The 24,567-nt window shown below is 42.8% G+C and overlaps 1 protein-coding gene across 15 annotated transcripts in view; it reads left to right on the plus strand.

The window, feature by feature from the left end:
* The window catches only part of EHMT1 (euchromatic histone lysine methyltransferase 1), a 136,896-nt gene that overhangs the window by 35,585 nt on the left and 76,744 nt on the right, over window positions 1-24,567 (plus strand). For 5 of the 15 annotated variants that reach the window (XM_070758730.1, XM_070758735.1, XM_070758722.1 and 2 more), the window contains exons 2-3: window positions 15,186-15,273; window positions 17,902-18,458. In XM_070758730.1, the coding sequence (XP_070614831.1) occupies window positions 15,186-15,273; window positions 17,902-18,458 (645 nt within the window). The other 10 variants (XM_070758720.1, XM_070758728.1, XM_070758734.1 and 7 more) reach the window with 8 other exon arrangements.

A 24,567-nucleotide genomic window follows, 5' to 3' on the forward strand; every position in this document is an offset into this window, starting at 1 on the left:
TTATTATTATTATTATTATTATTGAAACATAGAAGATTGACAGCAGAAAAAGATCTCATGGTCCATCTAGTCTGCCCTTATACTATTTCCTGTATTTTATCTTAGGATGGATCTGTGTTTATCCCAGGCATGTTTAAATTCAGTTACTATGAATTTACCAACCACGTCTGCTGGAAGTTTGTTCCAAGTATCCACTACTCTTTCAGTAAAATAATATTTTCTCAGGTTGCTTCTGATCTTTCCCCCAACTAACCTCAGATTGTGCCCCCTTGTTCTTGTGTTTACTTTCCTACTTTCCTTACACTTCCCTCCTGAACCTTATTTAACCCTTTCACATATTTAAATGTTTTGATCGTGTCCCCCCCTTTCCCTTCTGTCCTCCAGACTATACAGATGGAGTTCATGAAGTCTTTCCTGATACGTTTGATGCTTAAGACCTTCCACCATTTTTATAGCCAGTCTTTGGACCCACTCAATTTTATCCATATCTTTTTGTAGGTGAGGTCTCCAGAACTGAACATAGTATTTTTTGGTTCTGATTTCAAAAATGCATCTAGTTTTTCTGTAGCATATATAGTTTCCACTGAGCAGCGTCCTTATAAGGAAATATACTGGTGACATTAAGAAAACAGTAATTACCATATGCATTGAAAATGTAGAAATAACGTAATAACAAAAATGTTATGTCAGAAACTTTATGGGATAGAGCAAAACTAAGAATATTTTTGGAATCAGCGCATCAAACTCCATAAAACAGACATGTTACCTTTGCTGATGATTGAAATCTTTTTCCAGTGTTACATATCGCTATATTTTCTATAATCCTATATCACTATTCCATTAACTTACCCATAATTACATATTTCTTAATTTTAACCTATTGCTCTTTTCCTCATCATCCATATTTTATTTATGTCAATCTACCTGTCATCGTTTATTTTATGTTTATTGCTGATTGTTTCGATTTGTTTTTTACATTCCAACCCTTTATTCCAGGTTTCCCATTATAAAATTCTGCTTTTTCTTTGTCCTGTAGTTCCCTAGTCAATTTACACATTTCCGCACATTCTAATATTTTTCTTCTGATCATTGGGTTTGAAGGGACTTTATCCATCTTCCAACACTGAGCATATATAATCCTGGCCGCCGTTATTATATGTAGTATGAAATGTTGGTTATTTTTACTTATCTTCTCCTTAGGTGGAATTCTTGTGCTGATACAACTTCCAGAATTTGATAGGTTGAGCCAACTCCAAATAGAAAGGAAAACCGGTGAATCTAAAGTAGAATTTGAGTTGGTTTCCAGATAAATATTTCAGGAGATAAAATATCTGTTGGTGTTGAGCTTGGGGGTAGTGGCAAACTTGTCAACAGCAAACTAGGGAAGTGAGATAAATAGTGTTACTTGGGCCTACAACAATTGATCATGCTAATAGGGAACAGGAGGGCCTTTCGAATGCCAGAGATGGAAACATCTGCTAATTGACTCTGAATTATCGTCCTTGGATTTGGAGAGGGAAAAATGCAAGAATACAGTCCTAGCCATTGAATAATGTTCGAAATTCCAAAACAGGAAACTGGTCTTTTGTGGAATTTGATCACTTGGATTCCTAGCTCCGGAGATATATTCCATCTGTTTTTCTGAGAATCATGGCTTAATCATGGGTGAGTTAAACCGGGTTACGATGGCCCATCTTTTGCGTCGGAAGTTGTGATTTAGTGGTTAATGGTTGAGTTCAAACAACATAAATCTGACTCCTTTACGGCTCAAAAATAGCAAGTTTAATTTAATTAAATTTATTCAATTTTTAAGTCATAGATGGGTATATACAGTAGTACCCCTAGATACGAGCATAATTCGTTCCAGAAGGGAGCTTGTATCTCGAGCGAACTCGTATCTGGAACAAATGGCTTTAGACTTTGTTTTTCCCCTCCGAGATAACCAAAAGCAAGGATTCTTGCGCCACCTAGTGGACGCTTGGCTCGTATCCCGAATTTCAGCTCGGGAGTAGAACAGAAATGTCTCTCCCCTCCTGGCTCGTATCTTGAAATACTCGCATGTGGAGCAGCTCGTATCTAGAGGTACTACTGTACTTGGCAAATAGATTTAGAAGGAAGTTTTCAGAAGTTTGAAACTAGGATCTTGGCTAGTTCTAGCTGAAGTGGCTGAAGGCTGCTCTGATTGGCAGTAGAGATGCTCTTTTGTGCGCGACTTCGCAACGACAACTTTTTCTGCTTCTGTTTTTATGGTTACCAAAATCGTTTCCAGAATAAGTAGAGTTTGGAGGGGGGGGGGCTTTGGAGGTCTTCCAGTTCAACCACCCTGCTGAAGCAGGAGACCCAGATACCAGTGATGATGTAACTGTTTTGATTTGTGTGCCAAAAGAGGGGGGGAGTGCAGGGGGACCCTTGCCTGTACCCACACCCATAATTCCATGTGCCCCCTTGTGCTTGCAGGCTTCCGGCACAAGATGGCATACCTGTTTTTTGCTTTCACCAGGCTTCAGAGCCTGGGAAAGTCAAAAACTGGCCTCCCCTCCCAGGAGACCCTCCAAAGGCAGAAAATGGCCCATTTGCCAACTCCCGGTTTAACCAGAAGGGTCGTTTTTTCCTCTCTCCAAGCTCCAGAGCCTTTCTTAGGAGCCTGGGGAGGGCAAACATCCTCTGGAGGCCAGAAATGGCCCATTTCAAGTCGAGAAACAGGCCATTTCTGGCCTCCAGAGGACCTCTGGGAGGGGCTTGTTTTCTCCCACCCCAGGCTCTTAAAAAGGCCCTTAAGCCTGGGGAGAGCAAAAAGGTAGAACTTCCAGTTAAACTGAAAGTTGGAAAATAGGCCATTTTCTGCCTCCGGAGGGCCCATGGGTGGGTGGGTGAGGCCGTTTTTGACCTCCCCAGGCCTCCAGAGGCTGGGAACGCCCTGTTTCCTGATTCCAAATGCGCCCAGAAAGCCCGGAAATCAGCTGCCGGATCTGAGTTTGTAATATGACTCTGCATGGCACATGTGCCATGGATTCGCCATCATGGTCCCATACCATTTCAGACCAATGTCTGTCCAGTCTCTTCTTAAAAAGCCCTCCATGATGGAGCACTCATCACAACTTCTGGAGGGAAGCCGTTCTACTGATCAATGGTTCTAACTATCAGGAAATTTCTCCTTAATTCTAGGTTGCTCCTCTCCACCATTAGTTTCCACCCGTTGCCTCTTGTTTTGTTTTCAGGTCCTTTGGAGAATAGGTTGACCCCTATTCCCCTTCTTTCTTTGTGGCAGCTCCTCAAATATTGGTAGACTGCTGCCATGTCCTTCCTGGTCCTCCTTTTCATTAAACTAGGCCAGTGGTGGCAAATCTTTTTTTTGCTCAGGTGCCAAAAGGGCACACAGGGAGGAATAGCATGCATGTATGTGCCCACACCCATAATGCAATGCTCTCCTCCTCGCACATGTGTTCACAACTCCCTCCGCGCTGTCCCCTTACACATGCGCGCAGACCTCAGTAAAACTTCGGGACTTTTGGCAGGCGCATTGGCCATTTTCCACCATCTCCAGGGTTCAGGAAAGCCTCCGGAGGCTGTGGATGGCAAAAAAACAGGCCCAAACAAAAGTTTGGAAACGTTTTTTTGCCATTTTTGAGCCGTTTTTTGCCCTCCAGACTTCTTCCAGAAGGCTGGGGAGGGTGGAAAACAGCCCAATGGGCCTACTGGAAATTCAAAAATGAATTTCCGGTAGGCCCATTGGGCTGTTTTTTGTCTCCCCCAGGCTTCCAAACTTCTGGTAGGCCCATTGTGTTCGTTTTTTGCCATCCATAGGCTCCAGAGGCTTTCCTGAAGCCTGGGGAGTGTGAAAACAGCCTCCTCCGCCCTCTGGAAGGTCAAAAATCAGCGGGCCAGCGTGATAATAATAACAACAACAACAACAACAACAATAGTAACAATAATAAAACAACAACAACAACAACAACAATAATTATTATAATAATATAATTAATATAATAATAATAATAATAATAATAATAATAATAATAATAATAATAATAATATTAGATTTGTATGCCACTGCTCTCCAAAGACTCGGGGCGGCTCACAATAACAATGCAATATAATACAAATCTAATATTAAAAAGAACAAGTTAAAACCCATTATTACTAAAAACAATCAATACTACACAATCACACCACACTCAATGTCAGAAGGGGGGGGGGATTATGCCTGGCGACATAAATGGGTCTTCAACATCTTGCGAAAGGAGGGTGGGGGCAGTTCGAATCTCCGGGAGGAGTTAATTCCAGAGGGCCGGGGCCACCACAGAGAAGGCTCTTCCCACATGTGCACTGGAGCTGACATAGGGCAGCGCGTCACGTGCGCTCAGATACGCCATAGGGTTTGCTATCATGGAACTAGGCCTACATTTCCCGAGAGACGGCATCCCTGAAGAAGTTGAAGCTTCTTAATGTCACAGTGCCCTGGACTTTTCCCCGTGCTCAGAATTATTGGAGCCTCTTTCTTCTCAATTTTTCTCCCTCCCACGACTCCCCGGAGACATCGATGTCTCCTTCTCACATCTGTGAGCCACGTAGCCATGGGATTTTATTTGGGTGTCCTTGACAGGTCGCCTTGAAAGCGCTCATCCGCGCCAAAACAATTGGGTGAATTGCAAAATAGAAACTAGTGAGATGGGGTAAAAGGGAAAAATAATAAATAAAAAAAGAGATAATATGTATTTTTTTTTTGATGCACGGGAAATTATCAGCCCTTGAGGAGGAGTTTTTGTTTTATTTTTTGTTTTGTTTTTCTCTACTTTCTGGTAGAGAAGAGATACAGTACTTGAAAGGAAACAATGAATTGGCTGATTGTAACTTTGTAAAAGTTTTTTTTAAATTTTTTTTTGCCCGGACTTAAGAGCCTGGGGAGAGGATGGAGGGACATTGCAGAATATTCTTGGGGTGTCTTTCTAGCAGACAAGGGGACAGTCTCTAGTTTGCTCTTTGAAAATAATATTTTTTTTAAAAGGCTGGGCTTTTGGGGTGTCCGTTTTTGAGAAGGAAATTGCATCCTTCCTGGATCTTTTTCTCATTCATCTACAGTGTCAAGTATGAGGGGAATTGAGTCTTTGCAGTGGGGAGGAATTTGGGGGTTGCGCTGATTCTTTCACAAGTCCCATAGCATCTGAAGTTTGCAAGGGGAATTCTTTAGCTCCTATTTCCCATTAGACCTGGAGTGTTGGACCACAGGCCTTTCCTTCCTTCCTTCCTTCCTTCCTTCCTTCCTTCCTTCCTTCCTTCCATTCCTTCCTTCCCTCCTTTCTTTCCTTCTTTCTTCTTTTTCCTTCCTTCCCCCCTTCCCTTCCACCCTCTTTCTTTCTTTCTTTCTTAATTCCTTTCTTTCTTTCTTTCTGCCTGCCTGCCTGCCTGCCTTCCTTCCTTCCCTTTTCCCTCCTTCTTCCTTCTCTCTTTTCCTTCCTTCTTTTTTCTTTCTTCTCTCTTCTCTTTTCCTTCCTTCCTTTCTCTCTTTTCCTTTGTTCCTTCGTTCCTTCCTTCTTTCCTTCTTTCCTTCCTTCACTTTTCCTTCCTTCTTCCTTCTCTTTTCCTTCCTTCTTTTTTCTTTCTTCTCTCTTCTCTTTTCCTTCCTTCCTTTCTCTCTTTTCCTTTGTTCCTTCCTTCCTTCTTTCTTTCTTTCTTTCTTTCTGCCTTCATTCCTTCCTTCCTTCCTTCACTTTTCCTTCCTTCTTCCTTCTCTCTTTTCCTTCCTTCTTTTTTCTTACTTCTCTCTTCTCTTTTCCTTCCTTCCTTTCTCTCTTTTCCTTCGTTCCTTCCTTCGTTCCTTCATTCTTTCTATCTTTCTTTCTTTCCTTCTTTCCTTCTTTCCTTTCCTTTCCTTCTTTCCTTCTTTCCTTCTTTCCTTCTTTCCTTCCTTCCTTCCTTCTTCTTTCCTTTCTTCCTCTTCCCTCCCCCTTTAAACATTTCTAGACTGGCCCTCCTCCTTTCGGGAAGTTGCAAGGAAAGTAGCCAACCTTGGGGAAAGGAGGCAATGGCAGGGAGGGAGGGGCAGGGCCGACGAGACCACGCTCTCTCCCCCCCCCCCAGGGTTCTTTCCCCTGTCAAAGAAAGATGGCAGGTCGTCGTGAGCCTGTAAACAATGCAGTTATGAAATGGCAGCACAGCCCAGGCGAGCTGAGCATGCTCAGAACCGGCCAGTAGGGGGAAGGTTGGTGTTGAGAGAGAGAGAGAGAGAGATGATCTAATTCAGAGCAATTTTGGGGGATGGAAAGAAGAGCAAGGCCAGGCTCCTTTCTCCCCTCCACCCACCATGACAGAGCAGGAGCGAAGCCTTGAAAGAGATTTGCCAAGCTTTGGAGATAATCTGGACTCCTTGAGTTGGTGAAGAGCCCTTGATAGAAATTCCATGTCTTTCCCCTCCTCCTTCTCCTCTTCTTCTTCGTTCTTAATTCTGTCCCCTTGCTTCCTCGGGCCTTTGGTTCCCTCCTTGCTCTTGAGTTGGGCGAGGGGATGATGGGTTTCCTTGTATCCTGCAGATCTCCCTCCCTCCTTCTCTCTCTCTCTCTCTTTCTCCCCCCCTCTCATTGTTTTCCTCTACCTTCCTTCTCAAGACCTTGGCCCAGAAGAGAAGGAAGAAAGAAAACTGGGTTTTTGACAATTTGGTTTGGATTCTGGTTATGTGTGTTCTCTTTCTCTCTCTCTCTCTCTTTCTCTTCCTCCCTTTCTTTCTCTTTCTTTCTCTCTCTTTCTCTCTCCCTTTCTCTTTCTCCCTTTCTTTCTCCCTTTCCCTCTCTCTCTCTTATTGTTTTCTTCTACCTTCCTTCTCAAGACCTTGGCCCAGAAGAGAAGGAAGAAAGAAAACTGGGTTTTTGACAATTTGGTTTGGATTCTGGTTATGTGTGTTCTCTTTCTCTCTCTCTTTCTCTTTCTCTTTCTCTCTCTCTTTCTCTTCCTCCCTTTCTTTCTCTTTCTTTCTCTCTCTTTCTTTCTCTCTCCCTTTCTCTTTCTCCCTTTCTTTCTCCCTTTCCCTCTCTCTCTCTTATTGTTTTTTTCTACCTTCCTTCTCAAGACCTTGGCCCAGAAGAGAAGGAAGAAAGAAAACTGGGTTTTTGACAATTTGGTTTGGATTCTGGTTATGTGTGTTCTCTTTCTCTCTCTCTCTCTCTCTTTCTCTTTCTCTCTCTCTTTCTCTTCCTCCCTTTCTCTTTCTCTCTTTCTTTCTCTTTCTCTCTTCTCTCTCTCTTTTATTGTTTTCTTCTATCTTTCTTCTCAAGACTTTGGTTTGGACAGAAGGAAGGACTGGAAGAGAAGGAAGAAAGGAAACTGGATTTCTGACAATTCGGTTCGGATTCTGGTTATGTGTGTTCTCTTTCTCTCTCTTTCTCTTTTTCTCTCTTTTTCTCTCTTACTCTTTCTCCCTTTCGTTCTCCCTTTCTTTCTCTCTCTTTCTCTCTCTCTCTTTCATTGTTTTCTTCTACCTTCCTTCTCAAGTCCTGGCTTTGGATAGAAGGAAGGCCTAGGAGGGAAGGAAGGAAGGAAGGAAGGAAACTGGGCTTCTGACAATTCGGTTCGGATTCCTGTTATGTGTGTTTGTCTCTGCATGCCTGTAGGATTGGGACTTTTATTTCTTTAAAAGTAGGTGGTGGTTTTTTGGTGTTTTTTTGAGTGGCAGGGGAGGAAAAGGAAGCACAACTGCGCATACTCCCTCTGGCCAGCCCTGGGTCTGAAAGATCTGCCTGTGCAAATGGAACCACCTCACCATGTTTTCTTCTCGTTGCCTCTTGTAGATCTTCTAGGGTGACCAGGAATGCTTAAAAAACGGACGAGGGGGAATGCATTGAGTTTACCTAAGCATGTTTGCGTTGAAGTAAGTCCCGTTTGTTTCACTTAAGACTTACTTTGAGGTAAGTATGCTTAGGAGGATGTTTTAAATCCTTGGGTTGCCCCCTTCCTAACGCGGCTGCCTTCTCCCTTCTCTTCCCAGGGTCTATTTATATTGAACAGATTAACAGATAGACTGAAACTTCTACCAGTTTTCATATATGTGTGTGTGTGTGTGTGTGTGTGTGTGTGTGTGTGTGTGTGTAAAACATATTTTTGCTGATAATGAAAAGGAAGGGAGACTAGTATAGAACTATTTCAATCTATCTCCTCAGCTAGCCATACCCTTAACTGGGATTTGAACCTGGGGAGTCTGTCTGTCTGTCATCTATCTATATCATCTATTTATCTCTATATATCTATCTTATCTTTCTTCTATTATCTCTCTCTCTCTCTCTATATATATATATATATATATATGTATGTATGTATGTATGTATGTATGTATGTATGTATGTATATGTATATGTATGTATGTAGATTGTTCTGAGTTCGGGTTTTGCCCCGTGTAATATTCTGAGTGTCTATGCGACGTTTCGGTGAAATCACATTCACCATCATCAGGCTGAAGTTTTAAGCTTCGTGCTGCTGTAAATATATATATCTAATCTATCTTCTATTATCTGTCTGTCTGTCTGTCTATCTTTCTATTTATCTTATCTATCTTCTATTATCTGTCTGTCTGTCTATCTTATCTATCTTCTATTATCTGTCTGTCTGTCTACATCTATCTATCTATCTATCTCTATCTATCTATCTATCTATCTATCTATCTATCTATCTATCTATCTCTATCTATCTATCTATCTATCTATCTATCTATCTATCTATCTATCTATCTATATCTATCTTTATCTCCTATTATCTCTCTCTCGTTCTCTCTCTCTCTCTATCTCATCTACTATTATCTACCTACCTACCTACCTACCTACCTACCTACTTCCCTCCCTCTTATTCTCTGTCTCTCTTTCTCTCTCCCTCTCCCCCTATCAGGCTGGGGAAGGAAGTGTTTCTGGTTGGGTGCAAAGCTTTCAAGATATCTTCCCTTTTGTTGTTGATGATGTTGTTGCAATGGCCTTTTGGAAAACACTTATTGTGTTTCGATTTCTCCCCACCTCTTGTTTCCTTGGGTGGGAAGTCAGCAGCAAATGCTAGAGGTCAGAGTTGGTAAGAAGAAAGGGCCATCAGAGGTGGGGAGGAGATTTGTAGTGTCAGATTTAAAGGGTTACCCAGAGGATAGCGAAACAATCCACCATAATTTTCTGCCCCTTTGTTGCCTCCTTGAGTTTAGCAATGCGCAAGATGATTTCAGCAATCCTTGGGTTGGAGAGGAATAAGGACCTTGTAGTCCCCTTCTCCCTACATTTTCTAGAATGCTTTTTCTCTTGAGTCAAGGCATTTGAGAAGTACTAGTTTTCACAGCATAACCAAGGTGGAAGAGACATTGGAGGTGGGGTGTTTCCTAATCCACTCCCCTGCTCAGGCCTATATCATTCTGGGCAAATAGCTGTGATGTCTCTTCTTTTAAAACCTCAAGTGAAGGAATTTATGGAAGGCAAGCTATTCCACCGATTGACTGTTCTTACTGGCAGGGAATAGAATAGAATAGTATTCTTTATTGGCCAAGTGGGATTGGGCCAAAGACGGTCTACAAGAATGGTGGAAGGTCTTAAGCATAAAACGTATCAGGAAAGACTTCATGAACTCAATCTGTAGAGTCTGGAGGACAGAAGGGAAAGGGGGGACATGATCGAAACATTTAAATATGTTAAAGGGTTAAATAAGGTTCAGGAGGGAAGTGTTTTTAATAGGAAAGTGAACACAAGAACAAGGGGACACAATCTGAAGTTAGTTGGGGGAAAGATCAAAAGCAACGTGAGAAAATATTATTTCACTGAAAGAGTAGTAGATCCTTGGAGCAAACTTCCAGCAGACGTGGTTGGTAAATCCACAGTAACTGAATTGAAACATGCCTGGGATAAACATAGATCCATTGTAAGATAAAATACAGGAAATAGTATAAGGGCAGACTAGATGGACCATGAGGTTTTTTTCTGCCGTCAGTCTTCTATGTTTCTATGTTTTCTATGTCACACAAGGAATTTGTCTTGGTGCATATGCTCTCAGTGTACATAAAAGAAAAAGATACATTTGTCAAGAATCATGTGGTACATCACTTAATGATTATCATAGGGGTCAAATAAGCAATGAAGAAACAATCCATATTAATAAAAATCTTAGGATACAAGCAACAAGTTAGAGTCCTACAGTCCTAAGTGGGAGGAAAAAAGATGATAGGAATGATGAGAAAAAGCTAGTAGAAATAGAAGTGCAGACTTAGTAAATGGTTGGACAGTGTTAAGGGAATTATTTGTTTAGTAGAGTGATGGCGTTCGGGGGAAAACTGTCCTTGTGTCTAGTTGTCTTGGTGTGCAGTGCTCTGTAGCGACGTTTTGAGGGTAGAGCATTGGTCATCTCAAATCGGAGGGCTTCTTCATTGGCCGTTGTGACTTTCTCATCCCAGCGAGAGACCAGAACCACAAGCCCAAATTGTCCTGTCCAATGATACTACTATTTGTCAGCTTCCATGTTGGCTTGGCGTCTTTGGTCGTCAAAGATTGGTGGGACCGAGAATTGTGCTTGGACGTGAGCTCTCGAGTCCCTTTTTTTTGTCCAAATAAATGTTCGAGGCTCTTTCCTTGGCCCTCCTCATTTCCAAACCACAGCATTTTTGGGGGGGCCTCCCACCCCTTTTAAAACAGAGCCCCTCTTCCACCCAAGCCCATCAGCGTTGGCTTTAAGAAGCTGTAGAATAATCTGCCTTCCAGAGCCTGTGTCATCCGTCTGGCTGATGCCTCATTGAGTTTGTACACGCCACCTTTTCCATAAACCGTCCTAGTGACCGAACGTTTATTAATCACCCTGGCGGTAGGCAGGAGAATGGAGACAGACAGCTGCAGGGGGGGGGGGGGGAAGGGAGGGGGAGGAAATTTAAAAAAAAAACGAGTGCAGAGAGGGAGGCTTTTATTTTGAAGCAACCTTGGCTTGGCTGTTGGCTTTTGTTGGATCTGCTGCTAAGCTGACATTTCTTTGCTTGGGAGGGTTGGGTATAAGATTTCTCTGCCAATCAGAAGCCGACAGATTGGGGCATGGAGGTATCCCAGCTCCAGGGAAGTTTGCCTTGTCTTTAAGTGGGGTGGAGAAGGGAAGGGGGAGGGGGCGGCGGATGGAGGTCCTGCTAGGATCCGTTGAGACTGGGAAAAAAAGATTGGGTGGCCATTGGGGGGGAAAATTGATTGCTTTTGGTTTGGTTTTCCGTGCATGGGGGGAAAAAACTCCATGAGTCTTGGGTTGAGTTCTTGAGGGTTCTGGTTTGGGTTGTGCATTAACCTTCGTCTTTGGGCTGGATCCAGAAAAAGAGAGAAGGGTTTCTTTGGATTTCAAGCAAGGTGATTGCCCCCTCTCCCTTCCCCTGCATCGCTTTCTGAAATGCTTACAAAACAGTTGGTGGATGGGGGCTGTCTTTTCTCTCTGCGAGATAAAGAACCAACGGGGAGGTATGAGGAGCACTTCCACCCTTGGCTGTTGAGTTTTGGGGCTCGGCCGAGAGATTTCTAAAGAGGGAAGAAAAACTCAGGGATGTTTTGGTTGAAGAGCCACGGCAGAAGGAGAGGGGCATAGAAAAAGAGGCCTTGTAAAAGGTTGAGCTTTGGATGTTCTGTATTGCTTCCTAAAAGTTAGAATGAGCCCAAGAGCCAACCAGTTCCTCAAAGAAAAAATGGGCTCCCTTTTGTCAAAGGGTATAAGGCGGCCAGAGGGATTGTTTTATTGGAAGATGCTTGCCGGTTGATCCCAGGCTAAATATTTGCCATTCGGTGGGTTTTCTTGCACTAGAGAAAGTGAACAGGGCTGCCAGGTATATTTACAATAGCGTGAGCCACGCCAAAAATACATCCTAGGGATGGTTTCCGTGATGTAAATTAAGAAAGTCTTCAACCATGGTTTCGAAAGGCCCAAGAACGTTGGGAAATTTGGAATACGGACCGGTTAAGACAGGTTTCTTTAAACTTGGCAACTTGATGACTTTGTGGACTTCAGCTCCCAGATTTCTCCAGCTAGCATAGCTGGGTTTTGGGTTTTTTTTTTTGCAAATTGAAGTCCACAGGTTTTGCAAGTTGTGTTTTGCAACCAGTTGCAAAACACAACTTGCAAAGGGCCCCCCACAAACCTTTGCAAGTTGAAGTCCACAAGTCTTTCAGCTTGCAAAGTTTTGGGACCTCTGGGTTAAGAGAATCCTCAAGGGAGGGGCGAGGGTGGGGCAAGATAAGGTATGTGACACTTTACAAACTTAAATTCCTTCCCCATCCTCAAGTTGACTCTAGAATGAAGGGGTTGCTTGGTTTCAACGACTTTTAAAAGGCTTTTGAGGCCTATCCTGTTTCAGATCTCTGAATTCCCTATTCTAGCTAATGGAACTTATTTAAAAAACAGATTTGGCCCCGAGACAAAATGGGTTCATTTTGATGATGGAGCTGGCCAAGCTTAAAAAAACCCTCTAACCTAAAAACCCATCTGTTCTTTGTGTATTCTCAAAACACAGTCTAGAAATGCTGGTGTTGAGTGGGGCTGGAAGCCATGAGTTTAATTCTGATTTTTTTAGAGGACAGAATCTTTCTTTACAAGGGTCTTGCTTTATTCAGGGTTCCGTCTTTTCACTCCCACGCCCTTAACATTCGTGACCTCTCTGGGTTTTGTGGAATGAATTTTGCAAACACATTTACTGCTGCAGACGATCCGTCCTATGAGATAGAAACTTGCATCCCGCTGATTGATTTTTTAAAATTGCTAAATAGCTGCTCCAGATTTTAATATTCCCAGGACTTCTGGATGTCTATGGTTGGTTGTCCCAAAGGTGCTTTTTCAAGAGGCAACTGGACTGAACTGAAGAAGTTCTTGAATGCAAAGCGAAATACCTTCAAGGAAAAACAAAGTCCAGTTGCCTTTTTGAAATATAACCTTTGGAATTGGACTTCTGGATATTGTTTTGAGACTAATCTGTACTGTACTGCTCAAATAATAATAATAAAGGGAACACTTAAACAACAGAATATAACTCCAAGTAAATCCGCTCCGAGTCTTCGGAGAGGGGCGGCATACAAATCTAATAAATAATAACAACAACAACAACAACAACAACAACAACAACAACAACAACAATAATAATAATAACAATAATAATAATAATAATTATTATTAAATCAAACTTCTGTGAAATCAAACGGTCCACTTAGGAAGCAACACTGATTGACAATCAATTTCACATGTTGTCAGCACATTCAACTTTGTACAGAACAAAGTATTCGATGAGAATATTTCATTCATTCATTCCCTTTATTTTTTTGAGCGATGTGTGTCCAGAAGGTAGAACCAATAGATGGAAAAGTAAAGGCAAAGTTTATTGGCTTAAATATAGACAAAAGGGAGATATAAGAGAGAGAAATTAGGAATTTAGGGCATTTAGAAATGTTAGAACTGGGGGGGGGGAGTGAATGATGAATAAAGATATTAAGTGAGGGGTGGTAGCAATAGGGCTTAGAATTAAGAGGCATGAGAGACAATAAATATTTTTGGAAGTTAAGCTGTAGCGGTTAATTTGGGCGGAACTTTCTGAGAAACAATTGGTTTTGGAAATCTGGGAATGCACGCCTTCCGATTCTAATAGATCTGTTGTAGAAGCCAATTTGTCTTGATTCAGCATCAGACGGGAACTGATTTTCGAATGGACTGACTCAAAAGTCTCTTCAGTTCCTAAGTTCCTTTGCAAAGTCATTATACTCTGCAAAACCCAATATCCTCAATATCCTCCCTAATTATCCTTGGAATAATTATTTCTACCTTTAAAAAAACAAACCAACCCTAAGAATTTAAACTCAACATTCCAGGCATAGAATAATGGATTATAACGTACGGGTTATAACTCCTATCAAGCGAAGAAAAGCACCATATTTTTGGAGTCTAAGAAGCACTGGAGTATAAGACGCACCTTAGTTTTTGGGAAGGAAAATAGGGAAAAAATAATCTGCCTACCACCTTTCATCTGGCTAGTCCTTAGTCTGGTCAGTTTGAGCACATTTCTTTGCTGGTTTTGAGCACATGTGCTTGCTTTTTATCCCCTGGTTGGGGATAAAACACAGTTTCTAAAGCACTTCACTTCTCTCTCTCTCTCTCTCCAGAGAGAGAAGTAATGAGAAAAGCAGGCAACGGGACGATTGCTTTCCTAGAAGGCGGAAGATTGCTTGCCTACCAAAGCATGGAAGATCGCTTCACTGGTTAGCACCTGGTTAGGGCTGAAAAAAGGCTCAGCTGATTGTCGGGGGGAGCAGCAATGAAAGAAGCAGGCAAAGGGAAGATTGCTTAGCTAGCAGAGAACAGAAGATCGTGTTAGCACCTCGTTTAGGGCTTGGAGTAAAATCTGCATTTGGAACATAAGTTGCGCCCAAATATTTGGCCTCTTTTAGGGGGGGGGGGGAAGGTATGTCTTATAGTCCAAAATATGGTATTTGTAACTCTGGGGTTGCACTGTGGCATTCTCTCTGAAATTGGCTCTTTGCTTGCAGAAGTTTCATGAATGTCTTGACATGTCTACAAGAGAACAGCCAAGCTCAAAATAAGCACCAAGGGACCCCTTGGAACCCAAATAAGCAATGCATCTCAATACGGTTAATTGATCTTAAGATGTTGTAGAGATCAAGGTTGTGTTTCTGAGTCCTCTTTCAACCGCCTGTTGGATTTAACAGATTTGCATTTCCAAATATCACCCTACCGTAGAGAAATTGGACCAATGGCTTGGCTAAACCATGAAATGGACATTGATCTGGAGTGGTAGGGTGGGATGTTGAATTCTTACAAGGAAAAACGGGGGTTCAGGGTTACCTTGACTGTAAATTTTATGAATGAATAAATCTTTTTTAAGTCCAGGCTCTCAACTTCCTTTCTTTGTGAATCGTAGGTTTTGAAATGCTTCTTGTTTAGCATTTAGACATACACTGCTTTTACAGCCCTCTCTAAGCAGCATATATTGCCCCCAATAATCTGGGTCCTCATTTGACCCACCTTGGAAGGATGGAAGGCTGAGTCAAACTTGAGCTGGTGGTGAGATTTGAACTGGTGAACTACAGCTAGCAGTTAGCTGAAGCGGCCTGCAGTGCTGCACTCTAACCACTGCGCCACCCCGGCTCCTTACCCAAACACTGCTTATTCGTTTGTTTTTAATCCCCTATTTCTTCACCTTTCTCTCCCCTTCTCCCGTTTAGCAAGCTCCGATGAGTAAGGGAGAGGCCAGACGAGAGAGCTGCATGAAGACTGAATTGTTGAAAGACATCACCAACAATAAGGAAGAAGGTGAGTCCATCTTTTAAATCCAGGCTATCCTCTTCCTTTCTTGCATATGGAGAACAAAGAATCTCACCTTCGGACTACCACGGATTTTCATATCTCCAGTTAAAATGTTATCAGGGTAAGCATAACCACAAGTCCTTTCTCAAGATTACAATAGCCGAGTTGTGTTCTTTTCCAGATCTCTAAAAATTACCGTTGGGTTTAAATGCCAGCATTAGAAACATAGAAACATAGAAGTCTGACGGCAGAAAAAGACCTCATGGTCCACCTAATCTGCCCTTATACTATTTCCTGTACTTTATCTTAGGATGGATATATGTTTATCCCAGGCATGTTTAAATTAAGTTACTGTGGATTTACCAACCACGTCTGCTGGAAGTTTGTTCCAAGGATCTACTACTCTTTCAGTAAAATAATATTTTCTCATGTTGCTTTTGATCTTTCCCCCAACTAACTTCAGATTGTGTCTCCTTGTTCTTGTGTTAACTTTCCTATTAAAAACACTTCCCTCCTGAACCTTATTTAACCCTTTAACATATTTAAATGTTTCGATCATGTCCCCCCTTTTCCTTCTGTCCTCCAGACTATACAGATTGAGTTCATGAAGTCTTTCCTGATACGTTTTATGCTTAAGACCTTCCACCATTCTTGTAGCCCGTCTTTGGACCCGTTCTCTTTGGACTTCTCATTTTGATCTAGGCCTAGATAAAATCTGGCAAAATCCTCTTGTTCCAGATCTGAGACAGTTCACTCTCAGCTAATTCTCGGCCAGTGGAACAACTTACCTCCAGAAGTTGCTTCCACTGCTCCAACAGTGGAAGTTTTAAAGAGGAGTTTGGACATTTGTCTGAAATAGTATAAGATTTTCTGCTTGGGCCAGAAGACCTCCAAGGTCCCTTCCATCTCTATTATTCTGTATTCAGTCTTTGCTATCAGTCACGTAGAGCTGCACGAGAATATAATCCTTTTTTAAAACTTCTTTTAGGAGTAAAGTCTCCAATCCCTATTGGGTGTTAGAAATGTAACTCGTTCAAGAGTCTGATTCATTTTTAAATAGTAATTTAGATTTGTTGTAAATTGTTTTCACTTTGTTGTGAGCCGCCCCGAGTCTGCGGAGAGGGGTGGCATACAAATCTAAATAATAAATAAATAAATAAATAAAATTGGCTGCTGTGTTTCTCTGTAGATTTTTTTCTACAGGTTGTAGATACAGGAACCCCAAAGACATTCTGTCTTTGAAAGCATGGGCGTTGGGACAAGTAGGAATCACACCAGGATAACTACTATTACACTACTAGTTTTTTCTCATCATTCCTGTCACCCATTTCCTCCCACTTAGGAATTGTATGACTGTAACCTGTTGCTTGTATTCTTAAGATTTTTATTAATATTATTTCCTCGTTGCTTATTTGACCTCTATGCCAATCATTAAGTTTGTACCTCATGATTCTTGACAAATGTATATTTTATTTTCATGTACACTGAGAACATATGCACCAAAGACTAATTCCTTGTGTGTCCAATCATACTTGGCCAATAAAGAGTTGAATTCTATTCTATTCTATTCTATTCTATTCTATTCTATTCTATTCTATTCTAACACCATCAAACATTGGCTTAGAGCGATATGTAAAGCTGAGTTGACTTTCATTAATAAAATGTCTTGACAGTCTCCTCTGTGCTATTACAGACCCAACTGCAGTGGTACCTCATCATACGAACTTAATTGGTTCCAGGAGGAGGTTCGTAAGGTGAAAAGTTTGTAAGATGAAACAATGCTTCCCATAGGAATCAATGTAAAAGCAAATAATGCGTGCAGATCCTTCAGGAAAATCCCAAACTTTAGAAGGGAGGCGAGCAGAGGGCAGGGAGGAGCAGCTAAAGGGGGTGGGTGGAAGAAGCAAGGCTAGGCTAAAGGGTGAGTGGGAAGGAAGAAAGGCAAGGGGGGCGCCCCTCCCTTTTCTTTTTTCAAAAGACACCGTTTCAGTTCCTTTGCAAGCATGCAAAATCTTTACTCCTCCAAGCTGCCCCTCCCTTTTCTTTCTTAAAAAGACACCGTTTCAGTGCCTTTGCAAGCATGCAAAATCTTTACCCCTCCAAGCTGCCCCTCCCTTTTCTTTCTTCAAAAAAGGGGAAAAAAAAGAAACCCCTTCATCCCAGCAGCAGCTGCTTGGATTCGTAAGGTGAAAATAGTTCGGAAGAAGAGGCAAAAAAAATCTTAAACACCGGGTTCGTATCTTGAAAAGTTCGTTAGAAGAGGCGTTCGTAAGATGAGGTACCACTGTACTTGCATTAATAATACCAGCTGTCATTATGAACCCTTGCCCTTACAATGAGGTGTTGTAGGAGAAGAGCAGGCACAGCTGGGGAAGGTGGAGTTAAATGTGTTATCGGCTTAGAATTGTTGCATTCCCAGAGATGATCAAGACTTCATTTCATTGACTTTTACCTTGGGCCAAATCAGTGTTCAACTTGAGTTGAGCAGATTCTTGGCTATAGCCTTGAATAAATCTATGCTGCAACCGAAATAGTGGTCTTTATTTTTTGAGCCTGACGGATGCCCACACCTGCCATTCTTTCCTCTTGGCATCCCTTCCAATTTCTCATCTCTCTCTCTCTCTCTCTCTTTAGGATTTAATGCTATGGCCGCTGGCGATGGCGCCATAGACAAGCAAGTTGGGGAACTCAAGATGGCTCCCGACGGCGAGACCAACGGCTCCTTGGAGTGCAACGAATTCAAGAGCCACCCCGGCGTGGCCAAGAACACTCAGGACAATGCGAAATTGAGCCAAGGGGACTCGGTGGCCAAGCTGAGCCGGATAGCAGAGAACGGATTTTCCGAACGAGATGGCGACCCCCCCGGCAAAGCAAACCATCTCAAAGCAGCGAACGACTTCACCCAGACCACATTGACGGGCAGCAACGGGTACATTTTGCCCAAGCAGATGGCTCAGGACCTGCCCGTCAGGACTTCGAACAGTGGGTTTGCTGCCCTGCCAGGCCACGCCGCCAAGACGCTTCCCGCCAGAGGGAGCAAGGGGAGGACTTTGAGCCCCTTTATGCAAGCACAGGGCGGTCTCCCGGCTAAGTTTGGAGATGGGGGTGGCAAGGACCCGGAAGCTAAAAAACCCGGCGGGATGAAAGTGCACCGAGCCCGGAAAACGATGCCCAAGTCTCCATCTCACCTGGTAATGTATATAGCAATTGCTGTAGCCCCTTAGATCTATATTCATTCAAATATATCAATTGAAAGTGTTGGTTATGACCTATAAAGCCCTTCATGGCATCGGACCAGAATATCTCCGGGACCGCCTTCTGCCGCACGAATCCCAGCGACCGGTTAGGTCCCACAGAGTTGGCCTTCTCCGGGTCCCGTCGACTAAGCAATGTCGTTTGGCGGGACCCAGGAGAAGAGCCTTCTCTGTGGCGGCCCCGGCCCTCTGGAACCAGCTTCCCCCAGATATCAGAGTTGCCCCCACCCTCCTTGCCTTTCGCAAGCTCCTTTAAACCCACCTCTGTCGTCAGGCATGGGGGAATTGAAATTTCCCTTGCCCCTAGGCTTATAGAATTTATACATGGTATGCTTGTATGTATGAGTGGTTCTTTAAATTGGGGTTTTTAAGATTATTTTTAATATTAGATTTGTTTACATTGTCTTTTTATACTGTTGTTAGCCGCCTCGAGTCTTCGGAGAGGGGCGGCATACAAATCTAACAAACAAACAAACAAACAAACAAACAAACAAACAAACAAACAAACAAACAAACAAACAAATATAGGAACATAAAAGATTGACGGCAGAAAAAGTCTCCTGGTCCATCTAGTCTGTCTTTATACTATTTCCTGTATTTTATCTTAGGATGGATATATGTTTATCCCAGGCATGTTTCAATCCAGTTACTGTGGCTTTACCAATGCTGGAAGTTTGTTCCAAACATCTATGACTCTTTCAGTCAAATAATATTTTCCCAGGTTGCTTCTGATCTTTCCCCCAACTAACCTCAAATTGCGCCCCCTTGTTCTTGTGTTCACTTTCCTATTAAAAACACTTCCCTCCTGAACCTTATTTAACCCTTTAACATATTTCAATGTTTCGATCATGTGTCCCCCCCTTTTTTTTTCTTCTGTCCTCCGGACTATACAGATTGAGTTCATGAAGTCTTTCCTGATAAGTTTTATGCATAAGACCTTCCACCATTTTTGTAGCCGGTCTTTGGACCTGTTCAGTTTTATCAATATCTTTTTGTAGGTGAAGTCTCCAGACTCCAAATATACCACTTTGTGGTGCTTTGCCAGCCCTCTCTAAGCGGTTTACAGAGTTCAGCCTATCGGCCCCAAACAATCCGTGTCTTCATTTTATCAACCTCGGAAGGCTGAGGCAGCCTTGAGATTGTTGAGATTGAACTGATGGCAGTTGGCAGAGTTAGCCTGCAGATCTGCATTCTACCCACTGTGCCAAGAAGGAGGGGAGGGAAGGAAGGAAGGAAGGAGTGAGGGAGGGAATTCGAGGTTCGACTACTGTAATGCTCTCTACACGGGGCTACCTTTGAAAAGTGTTCGGAAACGTCAGATCGTGCAAAATGAAGCTGCAAGAGCAATCATGGGCTTCCCAAGGTATGCCCATGTTACACCAACACTCCGCAGTCTGCATGGTTGCCAATCAATTTCCGGTCACAATTCAAAGTGTTGGTTATGACCTATAAAGCCCTTCGTGGCATCGGACCAGAATATCTCCGGGACCACCTTCTGCCGCACGAATCCCAGCGACCGGTTAGGTCCCACAGAGTTGGCCTTCTCCGGGTCCCGTCGACTAAACATTGTCGTTTGGCGGGTCCCAGGGGAAGAGCCTTCTCTGTGGTGGCCCCGACTCTCTGGAACCAGCTCCCCCCGGAGATTAGAACTGCCCACACCCTCCTTGCCTTCCGTAAACTCCTTAAAACTCACCTCTGCCATCAGGCATAGGGGAATTGAGGCATTCCCCCTTCCCCGGGGCCTATACAATTTATGTATGGTATGTCTGGTTTAATAATGGGGTTTCTTAATGCTTTTTAAATTTATTACATTTGTTGTGAATTGTTCTATTGTATGTTGTGAGCCGCCCCGAGTCTACGGAGAGGGGCGGCATACAAATCAAATCAAATCAAATCAATAAGACCTTCCAACATTCTAGTAGCCTGTCTTTGGACCCGTTCAATTTTGTCAATATCTTTTTGTAGGTGAGGTCTCCAGAACTGAACACAGTATTCCAAATGTGGTCTCACCAGCGCTTTATATAAGGGGATCACAATCTCCCTCTTCCTGCTTGTTATACCTCTAGCTATGCAGCCAAGCATCCTACTTGCTTTTCCTACTGCCTGACCACACTGCTCACCCATTTTGAGACTGCCAGAAATCACTACCCTTAAATCCTTCTCTTCTGAAGTTTTTGCTAACACAGATCTGCCAATGCAATACTCAGATTGAGGATTCCTTTCCCCCAAGTGCATTATTTTACATTTGGAAACATTAAACTGCAATTTCCATTGCTTTGACCATTTATCTAGTAAAGCTAAATCATTTACCATATTACCGACCCCTCCAGGAATATCAACCCTATTGCACACTTTAGAGTCATCGGCAAATAGGCAAACCTTCCCTACCAAACCTTCCCCTATGTCACTCACAAACATATTAAACAAATAGGACTCAGAACAGACCCTTGTGGCACACCGCTTGTAACCTGTCTCTGCTCAGAATACTCGCCATTAACAATAACTCTCTGATGTCTATGCTTCAGCCAGCTTGAAATCCACTGAACTATCCAGGGATTTTCATGGATCTCTAGATCAGTGTTTCCCAACCTTGGCAACTTGAAGATATTTGGACTTCAACTCCCAGAATTCCCCAGCCAGCGAATGGGAAACACTGCTCTAGATTGTTTGCGATAGATCAGCCAGGGATTCCAACTCCTAACATTGCGAGGCACGGTTTTAAATAAATATTTATATCCTCACCTCTGCCGCTAATAGGCTCTTTTTCCGCCTGCAGCATCTCCTGCTTGCAAGCTCTGAGTATTGATTCTCTGCCCTGTTCTGCACAAACTGTAGGCTACGTTTAAAGGTTTCCCAACGGTCTGGAGGTATCTGGTGATGGACGGTGGGAAATTTCTCAGGATTGTAAGCCACTTTGGGGCTTACAACCCCCCACCTCCCAAAAAAGGAAATGATATTTATATTCCTGGCCCTTTGAAATTCAGACATCCAGGCATTCCGATACCCGTTCTGCAGGTTTTGAGGTCTGAATTTTTGCTTTTTTTAAAAAAAACCCAACTCTACATAATGCAAGGGAAATGTGAGCGATTGACTGGCTGTTCCTGGAGATGTTTATCTGGTAATTCCAGTCAAGATAAAAGTCCAGGTCACTTACTCGAAATGCACCGTAATGTTTAAAAACACGTCCAGAACGTCCTCTTCCCCTTTATCGAATAGCTCAAAAAAGATTTCAGCTTGACTACTTTTTTGCTAATTGGAAAACCTTTTTGGTTATTTATAACTGATAAAATATGCCTTAAATTTATGCCTAAACTTATAACTGATAAAATTAGCAAGCCATATGTTTTAGTCACCCCTCCTCAAAAGTTAAAAGAACAAGCACCAATCCGTTTTCCAACAGGGTAGCTGGGGATCGCTGGATAATTACAAGCAAAGCCTTAACTTTATGCCAGGAAGTTTCTCTCTGGTGTAACTTGCAGTAATTTTGGGTGGTTGGTGTGGAATTGTACAAAATGTAATCAATTACAGTGCAAGGTATAATCCTAGGATGAGTTTTATGTCCCATGGCTCTTTGAAAAGTACAGTGGTACCTCTACCTAAGAACACCCCTACTTACAAACTTTTCTAGATAAGAACCGGATGTTCAGGATTATTTTTGCCTCTTCTCAAGAACCATTTTCTACTTACAAACCCGAGCCTCCGAAACTGTAACTGGAAAAGGCAGGGAGAAGCCTCCGTGGGGCCTCTCTAGGAATCTCCTAGGAGGAAACAGGGCCGGAAAAGGCAGGGAGAAGCCTCCATGGGGCCTCTCTAGGAATCTCCTGGGAGGAATCAAGGCCTCCACCCTCCCTGTGGTTTCCCCAATCGCACACATTATTTGCTTTTACATTGATTCCTAAGGGAAAAATCGCTTCTTCTTACAAACTTTTCTACTTAAGAACTTGGTCACGGAATGAATTAAGTTTGTAGGTAGAGGTACCACTGTACTATGTGTATCTACATACAAACGCATGGGGCTTAGAGTGAATTTTGACTGCAAGGGACTGGTCCTGAAGTTCTGTTGATAAAAGGTTGGAGTTTTTTTGACTTGTCATGTTTCTATCTTTAAAAAAAGAAAAAAAGCACATAGAGGAGCAGATCAGATTTGACACTATTCATACTTATAAGCAGAAATATAAACCTTAACATTCACCAGTTTAAAACATATTTAGTCCAAACACAAAAATAGTTTGAACAGAACCAGAAAAATATTTTCCTCACAGATTTTGAGGTTTCCTACTCTATATTTTTGGGGTTAAAAATCATTTTCATTGTTGGACTCTGTGTTTTATATAATTTGCAACTGCTGGCACTGTCCTGTTTGTAATGACAAATGAAAAACCAGCTTTTATACAGAATGTGCTTAAAACAGCAGTGTTGGCTATTATTAAAGTCTGCTCTTTTTAAATGAAAAAGTTTTAGAACTGCTTTGCCGTTTCCTTCTTCTGAGACAAAAGGACTGGGCCAAGATCAACCAGTTGGCTTTGTGCCTAAGTCAGGACTGGAACTCCCTGTTGTAGTCCGCCAGAGGCCACTGGCAGCAGAGTCAGGCGGTGAGGAGGTTGAGGAGGAAAAGGGGCCAGTCCTGGAGCCTGGAGAAGGCTCTGATGACTGCTCTTCATCCAAGGCAGAGACAGAACCAGGGCTGTCTGACAGTTATCAGCTGCCTTTGGAGTCAGATACCAGTGAGGTAAACGAGCAGCTGGAGCCTGTTCCCAGAGTGGGCATGTGCCAGATGAAGCGAAAAGCTAAGGAACAGCTAAGTCTACGGAGAGGGGCGGCATACAAATTTAATAAATAAATAAATAAATAAATAAATAAATAAATAAACACAAGTCGATTTGGGAGTAAGGCCACAAAGGTGGGCGATGAAATACACACCTCTGTTGGATGTGGCTCCTTTCATTGGCTTCATCATTCCTTGCTACTATTTTACATTGGCTTCTATCTGAACCCAATGTTTATTTTATTTTATGGATTTCATCCGATTTCTATGCCGGCCTACTCAGGGCGGCTCACAACAAAGGGTACAATACACAAAGAGATCTAATATTTAAATGCACTAAAAAAATCTCGCGGCTAAAAACATGAAAAATCTAATTTAAGTTCATTCTAAAAACCCCTAAACGTTTGAGACACAGACATCCACATTCATCTTTTTTTCCCCTTTTAGTTTTCAATTGATTAAATACATTAAAAGCAACAAAGAAAATTGCAACATGTTGTATGAATAAAAGAAACAACATAATAGCAAGACAAGCAAAGACTTCACATAGACATAAACAACATATTTGTCAACTATACTGTTGACTGCAAGTTTGCGACTTTCCAAATTAGATACTATCAAAACTTTCTACATGTTTTTGCTATACAGTGATCCCTCGATTTTCGCGATCTCGTTCTTCGCGAAACGCTATATCGCGATTTTTCCACCCGATGACGTCACTCTCTCCCTTCCTTTCTCATCTTTCTTTCTCTCTCTCTTTCTCTATCTTGCTTCTTCCTCTCTCACACTCTCTTCCTCCCTCTCTCATCTCTTTCTTTCCTTCTCTCTCTTTCTCTATCTCTCCCCCTCTTGCTGGCGGGCGGCGGGCGGGTGGGGGCATCAGCGAGGAGCCGGGGTTTCCCCTTTGCGTGGGCGGCGGGGAAACCCCGGCTCCTCGCTGCTGCCGCTGAGCAGATCAGCTGCTGGGCGGCCGCAGCAGCAGGGAGCAGACGAAGATCCGGGTTTCCCCGCCGCCCACGCAAACTCCACCATTTGCGCATGCGCGGCCATGGAAAAAGGGCGCGCATGCGCAGATGGTGTTTTTTACTTCCGCAACCCTACATCGCGAAAAATCGATTCTCGCGAGGGGTCTTGGAACGGAACCCTCGCGATAATCGAGGGATCACTGTACTTACATTTTGCAACTGTCGGATAGTCCTCTACCGAGGGGTTTACATCCACATTCATCTTAATTATTTTTCATTCATGGGCCAGGGGTATCAAGAGTTCTTAGGTGTGTTT

The sequence above is a fragment of the Erythrolamprus reginae genome, chromosome 8 (assembly GCF_031021105.1).
Source record: "Erythrolamprus reginae isolate rEryReg1 chromosome 8, rEryReg1.hap1, whole genome shotgun sequence".
NCBI lineage: Eukaryota > Metazoa > Chordata > Lepidosauria > Squamata > Dipsadidae > Erythrolamprus > Erythrolamprus reginae.